Source organism: Gouania willdenowi, chromosome 14 (genome assembly GCF_900634775.1).
Source record: "Gouania willdenowi chromosome 14, fGouWil2.1, whole genome shotgun sequence".
NCBI lineage: Eukaryota > Metazoa > Chordata > Actinopteri > Blenniiformes > Gobiesocidae > Gouania > Gouania willdenowi.
The window spans coordinates 21117317-21137982 of NC_041057.1; the positions used below are offsets into that span (position 1 = coordinate 21117317).

Sequence of the window (20666 nt, forward strand, 5' to 3'; positions counted from 1 at the left end):
CTACATCTTGACTTTTAAGTTAATCAACTTAAAAAAAAATGATGCAATCGATTGCCTCAATTATTTTGAGTTCAGGTTTACAGCGTTAAATTCAGGTTTACAGCGTTAAATTCAGGTTTACAGCGTTGAATTCAGGTTTACAGCGTTGGTCAGAACAGACATGGGCAACATTTATGACAGTAAGAACTTTTTATTCACACACCACTAATCGATTGTTTTCAGCCTCTTACTGGTGTAGATGGCTTTTCATAGAAATAAGTGAGAATTCTTATCCTCAGTTTCCCTTTTAGAAGTGAAAACCTCTAGCGCTCATTTAATACCAAATCTAGGGCAAACTTTTTTTGTTTTTCCCGCCTGCCAAGTCTTCCCTCAGCAAATAGTAGTATACTTGAAGTTAATTTTATTAAGTATGCTTGACTGAGTATAAGTAAACCAAGTATACTATGGACCATGTACTTGTAGCGTACGAGAAAGTACACTAATTTAATACTGCTTTGGACTGAATTGGAACATTTTAAGTCTATAAAAGTATACTTTATAAGGTCATTTTAAGTTTACAAAAGTACACTTTCGAGTACTGTATACAAGTATACTCATCTATATACTACTAGTATACTAGGTATGTACTTCTAGTCCACATTTTAGTTGATTAAAATATACTTAGAGTATAATTTTATGAACTAAGAATAAGTGTAAGGTTTAGTATTAAAGTATAAGTGTAAGTCTAAGTATTAATGTAGACTATTTATACTTTTCAGTATAATCTACAGTAAGTATACTTCACTATACTTTTCTTAAGTATATAAAATATAGCACATAAAAAGTAAATTTCAAGTATGCTGTCTCAGTTTTAGTATAAAGTAAGTACACTTTAAGTTGTAGTACAAGTATAAGCTTTATTATTAAAGTATAAGTGTAAGTTTAAGTATTAATGTACTATGTCTTAGGCTATTCTTTATACTTTTCAGTATAAGCTAAGTATACTTCACTTTACTTTTCTTATGTATATAAAAAGTACACTTCAAGTATACTGCCTCAGTTTTAATATAATGTAGAATTATTTCGAAAATAAAACAATACCAATTAATTAAATTCAAAATAAACAATTCTCAGACTGAAATAATCACATTCAATAGTGTTTGGGCCCCATGCATATGATTGTTGTCAGGTCATTTTATTTTTTGTAGTTTATCAATGTTCGTTAATCATTTTAAAACAAAAAATAAATAATTTATTTAGTAATGGCTGGGTGTAGAAAAGTAACAAATTATTTTACTTCTTTTAAAAAGTACTTAAGTACAAGTAAAATTAGTGATTTAGAAATATATTCAAAAAATTACAAGCGCCCACAAAAGCAACTCATTTACAGTAGCGTGAATAGTTGTAATCTGTTCCTTTACCTCTGAATATTTTTTAATCTAATTGTAAAAAGATCAAGTTTAGCCCTATTTTTTTTTTTACAGCCTATTTCACTAAAACTATGCTTTGTTCCCTTTTTTAATTTGGATCTAGTGGTGAAAGATCTTCCTTACCCTGGCCCACATTCTTTAAATCTCTGAGAAAAAGATTTCCACCGAAAACAGAGAAAAGCATCAGAAACAGAGATAGGAATTTTATTGTTTGGTTTAAAAGTGCCTTTACAGTAACCCATGAGGTATACAGATATGAGACAAAAAGCTGTCGATGACTGACTCAAGGTGTTTTTGTAAAAGACAATAAGGAGTTACACACACTCCGTAAACAAACTGTTTCATAAACTCATTGTTGTGGCACAATCTGCCGAAAATAAACAAGATCATGAAATCTGAATGTTGTGTTACATGATATAATCCTGCCGCTTTAAGGTCAAGATTTTGCTCACAGTCGTGGTCCTGTTTTGCATTTTGTTTTTCTGTCAACATTCCAACAATCTGAAGAAGGTGCATGGCACAAGATCTCAATCCGTAGCCCCTTTAAAGCCTGAAGCAAAAATATCTAAATAAAAAACAAACAAATAAAACATGAGAGGTGAAGCCGTTCATTCCACCTAACTACATATTGCTTTTTTTTCCCCATTTGTGCTTAAAAAAATCTTAGCTGTAATTAACAATAGGTGAAAGGTCAACCCACCCACACGAGCAGACACATGCACACCCTCACACAGACCAGGGGCACTGCTATAACTCAGAGGTTTTGTGTATGGAGTGATATTGCACTGCATCTCAGATGGAGGGTGGGGGGGGCGACGCCTTTCAGTACACCCAGGACACAGGCACCCACTGTGGGGTGGAGGTCGCATGCTCGAGGGCCTCCTCTACACCTTTCACACTTTCATCCACGTCGTTGTTGACCAGAATCACGTCAAAGAAGTGTCTATACGTGTTCCAAATGGCATCCGACTCTTTCTTTATCATTTGCAGGTTTTCCGTCTGGAAAAAAAGAATGCAGATGTTTAGCAGCAGTGTGCAACAGCTGGAAGTTTGTTTCTATGGCGGAAGAGTGAAGTGTGTAGCACCTGAGAGGCTGTGTCGGTTGGAGCGATGAATACAACCAGAGGGGCAAAATCAGCCGTCCGCAGGAGCTTCAAGGTCTGCAGGGAGAAATAATGTCAGACGGTTAAGGGCACTGGTTCCCAACCTTTTATGGATCGTGACCCCATGTTGATATTAAGAAAGCCCACTTTTTTATAGAACTACTTTTTGATCAAGTTTGTTATACTGTATTGGGTCAATGACGCGACACCTAAATAATCTGTCCAACTGCATTTCTTTTAGTTAAAAAGGGTGAAATGCAATGTTAATTACTAAATTACTTCTATAATTTATTCGGTTATTCAAAGTGTCAAAATATCATGTAGTCTGACTGCCTGGCCATTACTGCTGTTTTGAAAAAATATTTAAAATTACTCTAAATCTATTCAAATTAATTTTAAGCCCTATTTTAGTTACATTATAGTCCTGTATAATATTTCAAAGTATTTCTCTGTTCATTTCTATTATAATATTGATGCAAACCTTGCCCGATGATGCCCATTTTATGAAATATTATGCAATGAAATCCTTTTACGTCACTGACCCTATTACAAATACAGAGTCAAGATTAGTGACGAGCTGTGCCAGCTCAGATATTTTTAATAATAATATTATTAATTATTATTCATAATAATAATAATAATAATAATAATAATAACAATAATAACTAGATGTATATTTTACAAAGTGAAAATATGGAATACAGTTGTTTAAGATTGTGTGTTTTAATCTGAAAAGGAATAATAACAAAAATCAATGTAATCATTTTTATTTATTTTTTTTAAATCAAGAACTCTGTGGTGCATGTGTTGTTCATATGCGCGCAGCAGCCTCCATGTGGGCTGCTGTGACACTGTGTTGTTGCTGCTGCTGCTGAGGTGTTTGCACATTCAGAGAGAGAAACGCTGCAGTCATATGCTTTTAACAGAGCATGCTATATTACTGTGATGTTGCTGTCTGGCTAATGTTAGGTTGTTAGCTCCTCTGAGGGAGGGACTTTGGAAAGTTTGGAGGCAGCGCAAGAGAGCAGCGGGGAGGGAGGAGGAGAGAGGGATCTGAGAGTTGCGGACTTCACTTTTGAGGCAAACCATGGAACTTTGGATGCTCTGAATCAAAGTTAATTGGATGATTATTAATTTGTGTGTTCTTTTGTTCACAACTCGTATTCAACTCACAAAAAGTCGACTAAAACTAAATCCAGGAACCGAAATATTCCACATTTTCGTCATGACATAAAAACTGCAAAAAAAATTCTAACTGCAAGTTAGTGTGAAAATGGCGGGACATGACACTGAATGAGCCAATCAGAAATGATCTCTATGTGGGAAGTTAGATAAGAGGCTTGGTAGATTGATTCATAAAGAGCAGAAAGACTATTTTTTTTGGTGAAGTTGGTCAACTTGACCTGAACTTAAAAGAGCTTTCTAATGTTTAAATTGTAACAACAACTTGGTTAAATATATCATAAGACAGAAACTAAAATTACATGTCAATATCAACACTGCACTAACTGTTATTGATGAAAGTTGGCATGCCAAATTTGTTTTTATTTGTTTTAAATGTGTAATTGATGTAGTGTAAGATTTATTTTCTGTTTAAGCCTTGAGTAAAGAATAATGGGCATGAAGTCAGCAGAGGTTGTACATGTTCTCGCTTGAAGTGAAACTCTTCCAAAGGTCCTACCATAGAAAAACAACAACAGACTGGTGCTGTTTTATTTTGACAACCAACCTGTGGCTCGACATCCAACAGAGCAATCTTGCCCTGCTCGTGGATCTTCTGGATCGTCTCAATTTTGGTACCAAACATAAATCCCTGGAAGCTGCCGTACTCCAGCAGCTCATTTCCAGAAATGCCCTTGGTCATGGTTTCATTGGAGATAAAATAATACTCCTGACCGCTGACCTCATCCTTACGCTGGGGTCTGGTGGTATCTGAGCAGATTAGGAGTAAATAAATGGAAATGAACCAAACAAATAAAGCATGAACTGCAAACTTAACCTGTTTGGATTACTTACGTGGTGAGGGGTAGGAAAATTTGTCAGCGTATTTTGTCAGGAGTGCACTTTTGATATTTCTCCTTCCTACACCAGGTGCACCTAAACATAACAGGAGCATAAAGAACTGTATGAAGTGTTCAGGTTATTACTAGAGTTGTTGTGAAAGGTGCATGTTTTCAATCTTTAGTAGAAAAAGCAAGGCAGTAACTTTACCCAGAGGTGTATATGATAGTGTGTTAGCATTAATAATTCCTTTATAATAACACTACGTTAGGTTCCATGGTTAAAAACTGAAAAAACTAGGGATGGAATTCTGTTCAATGATGTTCTAAGTTTCACCAAATACATTTATGTTAAAGTGTTACATTTCGCCTCGGTGTCACCAAGTTTCTAGAGCTCGACCAATATGGGATTTTTGGGGCCGATGACAGTTGATATAATGACCGATATATCGTCCAATAACCAACACATCGCCTGATATTATATTATATATTTTTTTTTTTTATTGGGAATTATATATTCTTATTAGGGCTGGACAATATATCTTGATTCAAAATACAGTATATCTATATATTATTTTAAACTTGTTTTTATTTATACAATCACACAGTAAAAATCACATCATATAAGTATTTAATATTATCATAGAGCACAGTCAAACAGTGTCCTTTACAATTGTTCCATATATATATATCTTTATAGCATATTTTATACTAAAATACTCATTTTAGGAGTCGCTGCTTTCGTTACTTCTCAGAACAGCATGAAAAGCAGTTAGATGAATCGCTGAGTGTGTCCTAACCCAGACCTTCCCCTAAATAAGCCACACGACAGAACTCACTCACACGTGCTGTCTCTTACATAAGAAAAAGCCAAAAGTGACACATATTGTGCAGCTGTTTGTTAATAAATGTGCCTGTGTTGCATTTTTCATCAGCAAATTTAACCCAGAATTGTCTTTCTGGTCTAACTTTATAGAGTAAAAAATATTGAGATTTATATCGTATTTCGCCATTTTCAGAAAAAATATTGAGATGAGTCCATATCGCCCAGCCCTAATTTCTACACTACCTAAAATACGATTCAAGACAAATAAGTAGAACACTATTAAATAAATAAAAAGACTTGAATTAGTTATAAAGGTAGGATGATACATTGAATTCACGATACGATACAAAAATAAACAATAATGGGCTTGCAATAACAATACAATATTTTTTTAAAGCTTTTACCATACAGACACTTAATCCGAGTATGAACTTTTCAACTCCATAAAAATGTAAAAAATAAAAATGAACCACTCGTACCCTTGATGATACATCTTGAATATTGCAATAACTTGTTGTATGATATATCGTCCCATCTTTAATTATAAACACTGTCAACAGAAGAACTGTAAACCCACTGATGAAATAGAAAAGACAAACACTAAACACACTGCTGCACAGACGGGAACAAAGTGAATACATCAGTTACACATTGACCGATGTTGATTAATCGCTGATAGAATAGACAATCAGCTTTTGCAGTCTGGAGCTAAAGTATGTGACTCATTGGTTTGGATGTGAGATTTCTCAGAGGAAGTTTCCCAACTGTAATCGACTGATATTGAACCTCTTAACTAAACAATAAAACAAAAAAAACAGCCACTTTCAGAAGGCATACAGTGAAGTGAATGTTTGTTACTTAAAAAATTAAAAGGTGTTTCAGCAGTTCCCAATTAGAAAAAGTGGTCAAAGCTAAATTGATTCCTCAAAATGTCATTTCACAAACGGCCAACACATTTGGGTCTCAAAAAATCTGAAAGTATTTTTTCAGATTTCAAGAGAACCAAGAACCAATGCATATATGTAACAGTGGAGCGCTAGTGTTGTAGTAGTCGAGACCGGTCTTGGTCTCGAGACCAAATTTTAAAGGTCTCGGTCTCGTCTCGGATTTGGAAGCATTTTGATTCGGTCTTGACTCGGACTGCCCGGACTGGGACCGTTCTAGACCAGCAATAATTCCTGCTATTTTTAAAAAATTTTTATAATGTGATAATAACAAGGAGAAGAACGGGATAAAACAATCAATAAAATATTCATTCTTTAATCCACCCCATATAATGACCGCAACCTTCCTTAATGTGACTGAGTGACGTGTGTGACACACTCACACACACAAGCAGGAGAGAGAGGCGGGATCTAAACATGTCCGCTAACTTGTTGGTTGTGAAATTTGGTTTCACGAACCACAAATGATACATTTGTAATACATTTATCATAATTGTATTTATTTATATATTTTTTTAAATTAGAAAAAAATGTTTATGGTCTTGGTCTTTGTCTTTGTCTTGACTCGGTCTCGGCTTCCGGAAGTGTTGGTCTTGTCTTGGTCTCGGGCAAGTCTTGGTCTCGGATAGTGTGGTCTTGAACACAACACTATGGAGCGCATGTGTACTCCACACTGTTTGATTTGTCCCAAAACGACGAGTATACGAAGTCCGCGCTTGCGTTCTCCAAGTTTGCTCGCACGAGTCCGTACCCAGGAGTTCACAAGTACGAAGTATGCGTACATAGCATTGAAAAACGGCCTGAAACTCTATCCATACCAACATTGCTATATCCGGTTTTAAAGAGAATTAAAAATAATTTTGTGTCTTGGGCTGAGTAAACTAGGTGTAACCACATGTATGCAGATGATCAAATCTGGGTGCCAAATAATGAACTGTGGTTGATCAGAGTATCCATATCCTCAGAGATACACAATAAACAAACGGTTCCAGCTTTTAAATGTTGTATTATACAATTAATGGTGTTATGATGTGATTATTAAGTGAAGATCTTACCAATAAGCACCAGGGTTTTCCTTTTAAAAGCAGGAAGCCGAACAACTTCCTCATAGGAAATCACGTCCAGCTGGTCAAAGACTGCAAGAGGAGGATTTTGGTTTGAAAGTCTCACAGTGATGGAGCAGGTGTTCGACTTATATTGTGTACTACACTCACTCGAGCTGTGTTTGGCCAAGTACTTGTCCTTGCACTTCTTTTTCTTTGCAAACGGGCTGCACGACTGGCTGCCTTGTCTCACCTTGCTTTTACTGGCCACCCGCCTGCAGCAGAGACAATGGTTTAGATCTGTATCTGATCCGTGTGCTGCTCTGTATTAGTGAGAAAAGGCTTTTACTACAATTACTAACCATTCTTGGAGCTCTGGGGAAGGAATCAGCCCCGCGTAGTGAGTGGCGCTGCTCTCCAGTCGGCCCTGCCACCAGTTGGGGTCCTGTTTGTTGATGATGTGGATGATGTCGCCGGTTTCAAACTTCAAACCTGCTTCTTTGCAGGGGATGAGATCGTCTTTGGTGGGGTCGTAATCAAACTGGGCTCTCATGTACATCTGTGGAGGATAAATTGAAAGGTGATGCCTTTTACTACAAATTACATAATTACTAAAGTTATTAAATAAGGTGATGATTTAGAAGTTGGGTGCTACCAGTTGGAATTGGTAAGCGTCTATCAAAAGTTATCCAATAAACAGGTTATGACAATAAAACAGTGAACCAGCGAGTTTATCACAGTGTGTTGTGTAGCGATATATGTAGATTATATATTTAATGCAAATGGGAAGAACGAAATTTCAAACTACTGATTATTATCATTTTATAGCCGATAATCCTTCAAATCATTGATTTATTATAAATAAAATATATTTCCTGAAACTAAATCAGCAGCTTGTAGCTTATCCTTCCATTGGTTTGTGAAACATGAGCAAATGTGAATAAATAAATAAATGTGTACAAAAACTGGATGTGCCAGATCACTATTAAGCACAAAAGATGAGCAAATGTGACATTTTACTAAAGTACAAACTTCAGAGCAGATTGCCATCACTAACCACAGCCAGGTCTCAATGTGGAAAACAGCCTTTATATTATTTTTTTGGCCCTAGTTTACACTTCCACTTATAACTGATATTTACAGTATGTATAGATCAGTTATAGACAATATCCTTGCGATATGACAGATTTCTGCAGGATCTTCACTCCTAAACTTCGTCATTTTGTGATGCAATGAATGGAATTTTGTAGGATTATTTGCGAGAGATTGCAGGTTTGTTCTTGTTCTTTCAACAATTTGTGACTGCAGTCGTATGATAGTCGTTTCAATGAATTTATGAATTTGGAGGAACTGAGATATCTAACTGAATTATTTGGTCATTTAAATAATGATTCATGTTTTCTCTGTCACTTCTACTTTTTCCTGCGGGCCAAACTGGATGCTCTAAAGGACCAGATTTGGCCCGCGGGTCTTGAGTTTGACACAGGTGCACTAAAACATTAAAAAATGTGAGTCAAAGTATTGTTGAGCTTTTTTTTCAGCACTGATCATTTCATTTTACAGCAAACCGCCAGGTAGTCTGTTCATACAAAACTAATGATCAAATGGTTCTAGAAAACACCAACAAGAAATAATCATGTATTGGCACTCATTTGTGTTCATGGCATTCACGACTTTATTTCAAAAAAAATAAAAGAAGAAGCTTTTACTTTTTTTTTATTAAAGAAGATTCCTCAAAAAAATGCTGCAATTCTTATTATGCTATAATTCACTAATGCACCTGACGGAAATAAATTATCATCAGGAGCTGCTGTACGCCTAATAACAAGCTATTAATCGACAAGCATGCGTCACATTCAGCAGTTTCTTGTAAATTATTATATTTTTGTTGTAAAATGATCAACGGACATTGTGAAACTGCAAATAATTCATTCAAATGCATCGCATCACATCCGACCAATCAGATTCAATGTAAAGCACGGCTCCAAAACAGCATTGAATGACGGATATTTTCTCAGTTTTAGAGTTCATGAATGTAGCTATACTTAGAGCCTGATAATTGATTTTATTTTGAATTGAATTCATTGATGTTATTTTGACAAACCTTTTATTTTATACAGATTTCATCTCTTCCTTTTTTAAGTTTATACATGAGATGTTTACTGTATGCAAGGGAACCGTGGCAAGATTTACAAACTTTTACTTTGAGTACTATTTAATATAGCTACGTTTCACTTGTAATTAAGTATTTTATGTATGACTTACTTGAGTACTTTTATTTGAGTATGATATATCAGAACTCTTTACACCTGTGGTCAGCAGGTGAAAAGTAAAACAAAGAATGACTTTATACTTTATTTTAACTAAGCTAATAAAACTAATAAGAGTGCCATTTGCTCATTGTGAAGTCAGGGTGGTATACTAACTAACAAATTGTTACCCTTAAAAAAACAACAGCATAGCAAAGTTGTGGTGATACCTCACAGGCTCGGGATCGATTCTGCATCTTTGGAATGATCTTCATCGTGACTGTTCCATCAGTTTCTCTCTATAAGTAAATACACACAATGTAAAACTGGCCTTTTAAAAAATGCATGAATCAACATCTGAGCCAATACATGCTGTGAACTCACCAGGATCTTCTGCAGCTGATCTACAGTATGGTTGACAACACTTTTCCCATTGATTTCTGCAATTTCGTCTCCTTCTTGTAAGGATCCTGGAGTGGAGAGGATACTGGTGCTTAAAACAGAGCTACTGGAAGTGTTCTGAGTGAAAAACCATAAAGGTAGAGAACATTCTTGCAGTCCGGTTTGCGTCGCTCACCCTGTCTGTGGATCATCCCTCCATGTAATATCCTGGCCACTGTGCATCGCTGTTTGTCGTTGAGTTTCAGAGTGACACCCTGCGGGCAGAGACGGTCAGTGATCGGGTCTCGGCTGCTCAAATGGAAAAGGAAAGAAAGACTGAGCACTGGAAAACATTTAATATACCAATGGCTCCGAGGCGTTCTTTTCAAACGCTACTTCTTTCATTCTGGTCAGTTCTGTGCCGTTCACGTGTCCGACGCTACCATTGGTGTATACCTCAGCTCCTTTATTCTCGTAGCTTTGCATAACAACCTGCTGAAGACGCACAGAAAATAAACACGATTATTTTTCAGCAAAACCTGAGACTTTGTGTTTGATTCTTGAGCACAGATCAGACCATGAACTCATGCCCTCTTTCTACTATCAGAGGCTTGTGTATGCCAACAGCTTCTTCTCTTTTGGAGTTTCAACATATGTTCAGGGTTGAAAATTAACTCGACATTATAACAGCTCATTAACCATCCGGCCTGTTATCTGGTCCACCGGGCTCATGTGGTCATGGATACCAGCGGTGTCATCCTCGTCAGCAGCAGAGGCTCTTCTAATGTGAGATTTCCCTTTGAGATCCCTCCAGTGGACACAGGTCTCTGAGTTCAATCACAGCTAAGAAGAGGGGATGAACTGAGCCCGGGCGTGTCAATAAAAGGAAACCTCAGCACGAGCGGTTATTAAAAAACGCCTCTTAGCAGCACATTGGGAGTTACGTGTAATCCTACGGATGGCGATTGTTTATGTGCTGCTTCCCTAAACCAACAGGAGAAGAACTATTTCCTTTCATCGGTGCAAAGTCGCTGCATAAAAAGTGACACATCAGCGCTGATTCAGCAAAAAGGTGTTATCTATCAACCAGCATCAGCACAAGGGTAAACTAATAAATCTCATTATCACTTCCTTAACAGTGATGCATACACAGCAGGGTTTGGTGCTACCTCGTGTTGGTGTCAAACATAAGAGGATCCAACCCGGGCCGTGGGATGACTTTAATTAAAGTGAAAATGACATTAAAAACATTATTCCTGAAACATCAAAGTCCTTTTATCTCAGGAGCAACAATCGACTCAGTTTGAGATCAAATGGACCAAATCAATTTAATCCAAGCATTTTTATAAAATAAATAATGAAGATTTTACCATATTTGTGTCTACGTTGATATTAATCACTGTAAATGCCGACTTTTAAATTAAAAACAATCTGCTTGAGAGCAAAACAGTGATGCACAAACATCTGAAACATTACTATTAGGGATAGACCAATATGGATTTTTTAGGCCCAATGTCGATACGGACTTCCCATTTCCTTGATCCGATATTTGGAGCCAATACTACTTTTGCTCCCTCAATTTACATCATAAAAATTGCAACAACATGATAACAAATGGCAAGAGTCTCAATTTTTAAAAATGAACATTTATTGAAATTAACAAAGGTGAGATAGAACGTCAACAAGTAAAAAATATTTAACAAATTTTAAGAACAGGTGATGTAGAACAAGAATAAATAAAAAACATTTCTGCTCTCTGTAAATAATGCGGATCGGCGAACACAGCAGCCCGCATTGGCCGATGCCGATACACGTAAATAACGCAAAAATTGATAATATTGGCCGGCTGATGTATCAGTCTATCACTAATCACTATACTGGGTTTCACTCTATATTTCCCGATTAGATGCGATATAATGGGTGAAAAATTGACCTTAAATTTGACATGTGCATTATGAATTTAACATAACTAAATTAACATATAGCTCAGTTCCAAATTTCTATAACTCCAGGTATTACACCTCAAGACATTTATACACAGTCATGCACACATATACAGTGGGGCAAAAAATGTATTTTCATCATAGGTATACATCAACTATGAGAAACAAAATCCAGAAAATCACATTGTTTTTAATGAATTAAGTGGTACATCCCTCGGTAAAATAAGTATTTGGTCACCTACAAACAAGCAAGATTTCTCACAGATCTGTAACTTCTTCTTTAAGAGGCTCCACTGTCCTCCACTCATTACCTGTATTAATGGCACCTGTTTGAACTCGTTATCAGTATAAAAGACACTTGTCCACAACCTCAAACAGTCACACTCGACACTCGATTATGGTCAAGACCAAAGGGCTGTCACAGGACACCAGGCTGGGAAGACTGAATCTGCAATAGGTAAGTTGGTGTGAAGAAATCAACTGTGGAAGCAATTATTAGAAAATGGAAGACATACAAGACCACTGATAATCTCCCTCGATCTGAGGCTCCCCGCAAGATCTCACTCCGTGGGGTCAAAATGATCACAAGAACGATGAGCAAAAATCCCAGAACCACACGGGGGGACCTAGTGAATGACCTGCAGAGAGCTGGGACCAAAGTAACAAAGGCTACCATCAGTAACACTACGCCACCGGGGACTCAAATCCTGCAGTGCCAGACGTGTCCCCCTGCTTAAGCCAGTACATGTCAGGGCCCGTCTGAAGTTTGCTAGAGAGCATTTGAATGATCCAGAAGAGGATTGGGTGAATGTCATATGGTCAGATGAAACCAAAATAGAACTTTTTGGTAAAACTGTAAAGCATGGAAGTGGTAACATCATGCTTTGGGGCTGTTTCTCTGCAAAGGGACCAGGACGACTGGTTTGTGTAAAGGAAAGAATGAATGGGGCTGCGTATCTTATTTTGCACCATATTTGCAAATAAATTCATTAAAAATCCTACAATGTATTTTCTGGATTTTTTTCTTCTCATTTTGTCTCTCATAGTTGAGGTATACCTATGATGAAAATTACAGGCCTCTCATCATTTTAAGTGGGAGTACTTGCACAATTGGTGGCAGACTAAATACTTTTTTGCCCCACTGTAAGTGGTAAAAAAGGGCCCCAATATACAGACTTTTACTGGTTCATATTTGGCTCCTCAACCAGAATGAGTTTAACACACCCACACTATAGTTTGATCATTTCTGTATGGCACAGTCCAGCACTAGAATCCCATTAACATTACAGTTTTTCTATATAAACAGTTGTGTAGGTGTTCCCTTAGCTGAGCAGCTGCTTTCATGTGTTTTCTACCTTAACAAGGGCATCCCCACCAGGGTGCATTCAATGACGCTTGCTCAGCTTTGGACTATAATTTTCTTTCCCCAAGGAGCTGATCCAAAACATTGTGGATCCATGAAATGTTCCCTTTGTTAGGTCAGTGTTTTCTAACCTTAGTGTGAGGCATGATGCACATTATGGAATACCTTTCCTTTAAATCCTGCACCAGTCAATCTAAAAAGTGTTAAATATTTTTGGTAATAGAAGAAAAATTGTTGTTCCAGGTGTTGTATTGCAGGACGGTGTGCCAAAACACATGTTTTGACCAACTGAGTAAAATATTGTACTTTTACAAACACACCTGAACATTTCCCACAGCTAAAGTACACTATTGTACTCAGGCACAGTATATACACAGAGGAGAAGTGTGAAGTTCTATCAAATATAGCAATATACAGAAGATGTGAAGCATATGTATCAGGAAATATAAAGTGTTGCAACTATAATGCTTTTCTTTGGGACACTTTAGGGTGAAAACTATCGGGTGAAATTGTCAACACTGAGAGAGGCTCAGATTTTCCATTTGGAAATTTTTCAAATTCCGTTTCAGAGTTTACTATTTCTACGTCAGTTTACTCTTTTTTTGTTTTGTTTACGTTTCATCAGCTTTCCCTAATCAGATGATAATGCTGGCTTTTAAAATTTCCTGAAATCACGCTAAAAAAAATGCTTAATTTGGCTAATTATGGGAATTATACAATCCTCTGTATTGTCACCAAATGCAAGTAAATATGAGTGACTTTGTCCCAAAACATGAGGCCAAGGGTTTAGTCAGTGTGATATACAATAGCTGTTTCCATTCCACGAGATAAAGTCTGTCATATTTTGAGCAAGAATTGACATTTTCATCTCTTTGTCGACCAATTTATTTGGAAAAATCGCAAGTAATTTGTGATATTAACCCAAAATATGCGTGGGGGTATATTCCATGTCATTTTGCAATTTCTGATTAAGTTATTTAAAAAAAAAACACACACAAAAAAACTAAACAATCATGAAAAAATAAGAAGAATATTTCCATTTTTCTATAATCCACATAGATCGGAACCCCAACAGTGGTTTATTAATATAGTAAATTATCCATACATGGATATTCTAATGCTCTAGTTCTACTGATATTGTGCTCCAGTCATTAAACAACACATGTATCTTCATGCAATCCTGCTATTGTTCTTGATATCAGAGAGTATTGTTTTTAGGGTCAGTTAGGCCTCTTGTTCCTCTGAGAAAAGGAACAATCTGTGTTACAATGGATAAAAGCACAGATATATTCCCTGTAGTACTCACTGCACTGGAATGCCTTTATTAGTCAGTCAGTCATAACTGTTGGACGGAAGTCAACAAGTATTCTTAACACAGTAGGGTTGGAATTACAAAGTCCAAAGTCATTGCAGTAATCAGGTTTAACACGAACAAGGGAAACTCATTAAATGCAGATAGTGATTTGCTTTAACCAATGTCAATTGTTTACATGATTAGATCAAATTAGCCCTGGAAAGCCCTTTTAATGAATTTAATCCCATCAGGAATTCAACACGTATAAATATCTTAGCTACAAAGGGATTAACACATGATTGAAAGCTACGTGTTTTTATGTTTCTGTGCCACAGGAAAGCCTTAAGTCCTGAGACTTCCACTTAAATAAAGTCTCATGATAAACAAAGCCCTTCAGGAAACCAGTAAGCTTTCCAGGGCGTCTCTTCTATGGGGACGTTGGACTTACTCTGGAGTAGATCAAGAAGATCAGACAGAAATGTAACAGGCCGCACTATGTACGCTATCCGATACCGATATCGATCCAATACAAAATTAGCACGAATCATACATACTTTTAATACTTATGTTGTAGTGTGGATTGTTACAAAAGCCGTGATCAAGTGATAAAATGACTCAAACAGAGAATAGTAGGTATGAGGAGAACTGAAATTATTATATTAACAAATGGGTTATAAATATTTTAACCTTAAACATAAGAATATTCTACAATTGAATAAAATAAATAGTTGGAAGACCCTGAAAAATAACCTCAATAAATCCAATAAAAAATACATATATATCTACTTATATTTTGAAGTGCAAAATAAATAAGCACCAGTTTAACTTAAACATAAATATATTCTACAATGATTACTGCATGTTTCATTGTCATTAATGCTTGTGAACATGTACAGAACAAAATTCAGAATCAGAAATACTTTATTGATCCCAGGGGGAAATTACTGGCGTTACAGAGGCTCAAGAAATATTACAAATAAAAAGAATAAACACTAAACAAAGAGACGAAGAAAGAGAAAGAAAAAGATAAAGAATAAAGTCAAATATTTGATAATTACATAAGGATTAAAGACAAGCGCACCCATTACAGTAGAAACAAAAAAAACAAGATAAATAATAACAATAATACAAATATACAAATTAGTGATAGACCAATACATTGGCCGGCCGATTTTTGCATTTATGCCGTGTATCGGCATTAGCTGATGCGGGCTGCTGCATTCGCTGATCCGCATTATTTACAGAGGGAACTAAATATTTTTACTTGTTCATGTTCTACATCATCTGTTTTCAATATTTGTTAAATATTTTTGACTTGCTGTCGTTCTACCTCACTTTTGTTAATTTCAATAAATGTTCCTTTTTTTTTTTTTTTTTTTTTTTAATTGTGACTCTTACCATTTGTTATCATTATTGTGTAATTTTTATGATGTAAACTGAAGAAGCAAAAGTAGTATCTGCTCAAGAAAATCGGTAGTCCGTATTGGTCATCGGCTAAGGCTGATGGGAAAAAAAAGCGGTATCGGCAACAGCCCTAATAAATCCATATCGGTCTATCTCTAATACAAATATAATACAAATACATACAACAATCCATACCTAAGTCCCGTGTTATAAATATATAATCAAAATTTAAAAAAGAAAATGAATAATCACATATTTACATTATTATGTTGAATAGAATCAATTAAAAACAATAGAGAAGACCCTGAAAAAATAACCTCATTAAATCCAATAAGAAATAACTATGTATCTGAGTGCTTATATCAGAGGATTTTAGATATAATCTGATATTGGGACACCCTTAGGAAAAAAAAACACCAAAGGAATTCAATAGCTGACCTACAGTGGAACAGAGTGTGCCTTATCACACAAAAACAAGTCTCTTTAAAGGCACAGATTCTCAGAAAATAAGACTTCACAGGAATAGCCAAAGGATTTGCTGATATCAGTGTCTCTGTTGGTGCGTTGCCTGAACTTGCCCCAAACTTTTTTTTTCCTCTTCCTCCCAGCAGTGACAGAGTGGAGCGTTTCTAAGTAGCTCCAACACTTGAATAAGTAGCATGTGAGTGTGTCCTTAGCCTCTAGCCTCTAGCATGTGCAGTGACATAACGCACAAGGCCACAAACACACGCTGACATCTTTATAGCTAAGATATCATTAGACATCCATGAGATGTTATGTAAACAAGTGTATCAAAAGCCCCATGTGATCCCACCGCATGATACTGATTGTACAAATCAGCAGTAAGTGAATGAAAAAGAACAAGTTGGCAAGACAACAACCCGAGGCCACCGACCTCCAATCTGCTGATGTCAGGAAAGGAGTTTCCTTCCCTTCCCCGTTTTGCCAAGTAAGTCTACGGTTTCAATAGCACATCAGCACAAAAGGTTCTCTCAGGGTGCCAGATCTAAGAAAATAAAGCATGTTTTCCTACTTTTGCCTGTTGAAATCACCACCTGACCGTGAAGTTTGCCAGCCTAATCCATCTTTAAGAAGTTCAGAGAAAAGTCTGTAAAGTGGGAAACAACCAGTCTAGCCTGTAGTAACTGCTGACACAAATCCTTAGCCTGAGGTGCTCAGACAATGATCAAAAACCATCAATTAAAACCAACAACTCTTTCAAAATAAATGTCCTAACTCACACATGTTGCACTGCTGTTACATTAGTTCAGGGGTGTCAAACATATTTTAGTCCAGGGACCAAATACGGACCATTAGGATCTAAAGTGGGCTTTTAAGTGAGATTTTAAAATGAGCAATTTCAACGTTACTGTGCTGTAATTTTAATGGTGTGCATTGCCATGAATCCGAAAATACAATACATGATGCTATACTTACAATACAATATACATCACAATATTAATAATTACACATTTGACGTTTACAAGTACAAAATGGTATGAAATACAAACTTAGAGAACAAGTAAATGAAGACTAACTAACTGTAATTCAAGTACCAATATCAAAAACAAGTGTTGCGTTTAATCAAACTGTCAAATAACATTTTTATTTTAAAAGTTAAACTTTTGATGCTATACGACAGATTTTTTTTCTGTTGAGTTCTAAAATAATTTTTTATATATATATATAAAAAAAAGTAACCACATACATCTATAAAAGTATCCAGTAGGTTTTATGAAAATAAACTGCAATTAACTACCAAGCTAAAATGCATTGAGGAGTGACTCAGGTAATTTATCAAAGTCTGATGTGGTTCACTGATACCTAGTGACCGGGCGTTTATGTGCTATACATATGTTAGCACAATTTTTTTAAAAAAAAAAGAAAATTGCTATAAAACATGATTTAAAAAATCGATTTCGACATTTTTTGGATCGATACAAAAATCGCGCAGTGCAATATTGCGATATATCGCCCACTCAATTTTTTCCTATGCCCTTACCTAGTTTGCACTCCGTGTATAGTTATTAGAAAGTGTCTATTCGTACGGTTGCCGTGCGGACAACCCCCGGTGCTATTGGTACGTTTACCGAAGTACACGTACGTAGGGTTAGGGTTAGGTTATAACCCTATATCGCAACACTTTTTAAAGTTAGGGTTAGGTTATAACCCTATATCGCAACACTTTTTAAAGTTAGGGTTAGGTTATAACCCTATATCGCAACAATTTTTAAAGTTAAGGTTAGGTTATAACCCTATATCGCAACAATTTTTAAAGTTAGGGTTAGGTTAAAACCCTATATCGCAACAATTTTTAAAGTTAGGGTTAGGTTATAACCATATATCGCAACAAATTTTTAAAGTTAGGGTTAGGTTATAACCATATATCGCAACAAATTTTTGAAGTTAGGGTTAGGTTATACCATATATCGCAACAAATTTTTAAAGTTAGGGTTAGGTTATACCATATATCGCAACAAATTTTTAAAGTTAGGGTTAGGTTATAACCATATATCGCAACAATTTTTAAAGTTAGGGTTAGGTTATAACCATATATCGCAACAAATTTTTAAAGTTAGGGTTAGGTTATAACCATATATCGCAACAAATTTTTAAAGTTAGGGTTAGGTTATAACCATATATCGCAACAATTTTTAAAGTTAGGGTTAGGTTATAACCATATATCGCAACAAATTTTTGAAGTTAGGGTTAGGTTATAACCATATATCGCAACAAATTTTTAAAGTTAGGGTTAGGTTATAACCATATATCGCAACAATTTTTAAAGTTAGGGTTAGGTTATAACCATATATCGCAACAAATTTTTAAAGTTAGGGTTAGGTTATAACCATATATCGCAACACTTTTTAAAGTTAGGGTTAGGTTATAACCATATATCGCAACAAATTTTTAAAGTTAGGGTTAGGTTATAACCATATATCGCAACAAATTTTTAAAGTTAGGGTTAGGTTATAACCATATATCGCAGAAATATTTAGGCTTAGGTTATAACCATATATCGCAACATTTATTAGGGTTAGGGTTAAGTTTACAGTTAGGTTTAGTCACGTGACCTAAACTGGCCAATGTGGGGTACTGCGTACGGATAGAATGTCTGTATATTAATACGGCAACAGTACGTATAGAATGTTGGTATATTGATACGGATAGCCATTGCCTAATTGTTATGGACAGTATGTAGGCACAGACATTTAACTTTGTTAATTTTGTGACCAATTTTACTTTAATTTGAGGGAAGTTTTTCAGGAAAGTTGCAGGATTTTTTGCAAAATTCAAAGTTCTTTTAACAACCTGCAATTAAAAATGAGTGCCATCATGTGATATAAGCGCGAGAAAACTTTGAGCCCTGAAAGTATTAGGAATTTTCATTGAATTTGTGTATTTGGATGGACTGAAATAAGTACAACTGAATTAGTTGGTAATTTACACAAGTATTTATGAATTCTCTGTCATTTTTACTTTTGCCTGTGGGCCGAATTAGATGCTCTAAAGGGCCACACTTGGCCCCCGGGCCTGGAGTTTAAAACATGTATCATACTTTAGATGGACTTTGTCTCAAATTGAACAAAAAGTAAAGATCTTCTCTCATGTCACTACGTACAGAGAATAGTAGGTATGAGGTACGCAGCACCCCGCCAATGAGGTGTGCTGTGTACGTATAGAGTGTTGGTATAGTGATATGGCAACCGTATGAATAGCCACTGCCTAATTGTTATGGACAGTATGTAGACTTTTAATTTTGTTAATTTTGAGACCAACTTTACTTGAACTTAAGGATAGTGTTTCAGGAAAGTTGCAGGATTTTTTTTCTTTTTTTTTTTTGCAAAATTCAAACTTCTTTTAACAACTTGCAATTAAAAATGATGTAATATAAGCATGAGAAAACTTTGAGCCCTGAAAGTATTAAGGATTTTTTATTGAATTTGTGTATTTGGAGGGACTGAAATGTTTACAACTGAATTAGTTGGTAATTTATGAATTCTCTGTCATTTTTACTTTCGCTGTGGCCAAATTCGATCCTCTAAAGGGCCACACTTGGCCCCCGGGCCTCGAGTTTAAAACCTGTACCGTACTTTAGTTGGATTTTGTCTCAAACTGAACAAAAAGTAAAGATCTTCTCTCATGTGATCCACTTTGACCTTTCCCTCCAGTCAAAGCACTTCCATGTGTAGTTTTTAGGAGCAATGCAGAAGTGAAATTGCTAATGCAGTCAATGTGGGACACTGACCTATGCAGAGGCAGCAATCTCAGCTCTGCTTGTTGTTCAGAGATCTACTGTGACACTATGTTCTTTCTGGTCAAACATGATGATGAACACATGCAGCTGCAGCAAGGCTGCAGCAGGAAAACAGGACGGGTTATTTATAGAGAGCTGCCGCGAGAATAAACAAGAACATAGTGGAGCAGCTTCCCGGAAGCAGACACGGAAAAACAAGAGGAAAAATGGAAATAAAAGATGAAATCTGATATACCTTGTCCGTCTTGGGCTTGTTTTGCAGAAGCTGCTCCAGGTAGAGATCAGAGAGGGCTGTGCGGATGCTGCTGACGGGCTCCAAAGTGAGCGTCGGTTCGGTTTTATTGGCTTTTAACGTCATCTTTTCTTTCTGAGCTCGATAAGAGGAGGAGGAAGTGGAGGCGGGGGGGGGAAACCAAATTACGAGCCCGCACTGTCCCCCTCAAGGTCCG

The 20666-nt window shown here is 36.2% G+C and overlaps 1 protein-coding gene across 1 annotated transcript; it reads right to left on the minus strand.

The window, feature by feature from the left end:
• Positions 1-1597: 1597 nt before the first annotated feature.
• mpp1 (MAGUK p55 scaffold protein 1) lies at positions 1598-20616 on the minus strand. The gene is made up of 12 exons (XM_028466019.1): positions 20453-20616; positions 10319-10450; positions 10152-10230; positions 9959-10044; positions 9805-9873; positions 7688-7884; positions 7497-7600; positions 7338-7418; positions 4529-4609; positions 4242-4444; positions 2495-2569; positions 1598-2408 (listed from the first exon to the last, which is right to left on the minus strand). The coding sequence occupies exons 1-12, from the start codon at positions 20573-20575 to the stop codon at positions 2232-2234; spliced, it is 1407 nt and encodes a 468-aa protein (XP_028321820.1). The 5' UTR covers positions 20576-20616; the 3' UTR covers positions 1598-2231.
• Positions 20617-20666: the final 50 nt, after the last annotated feature.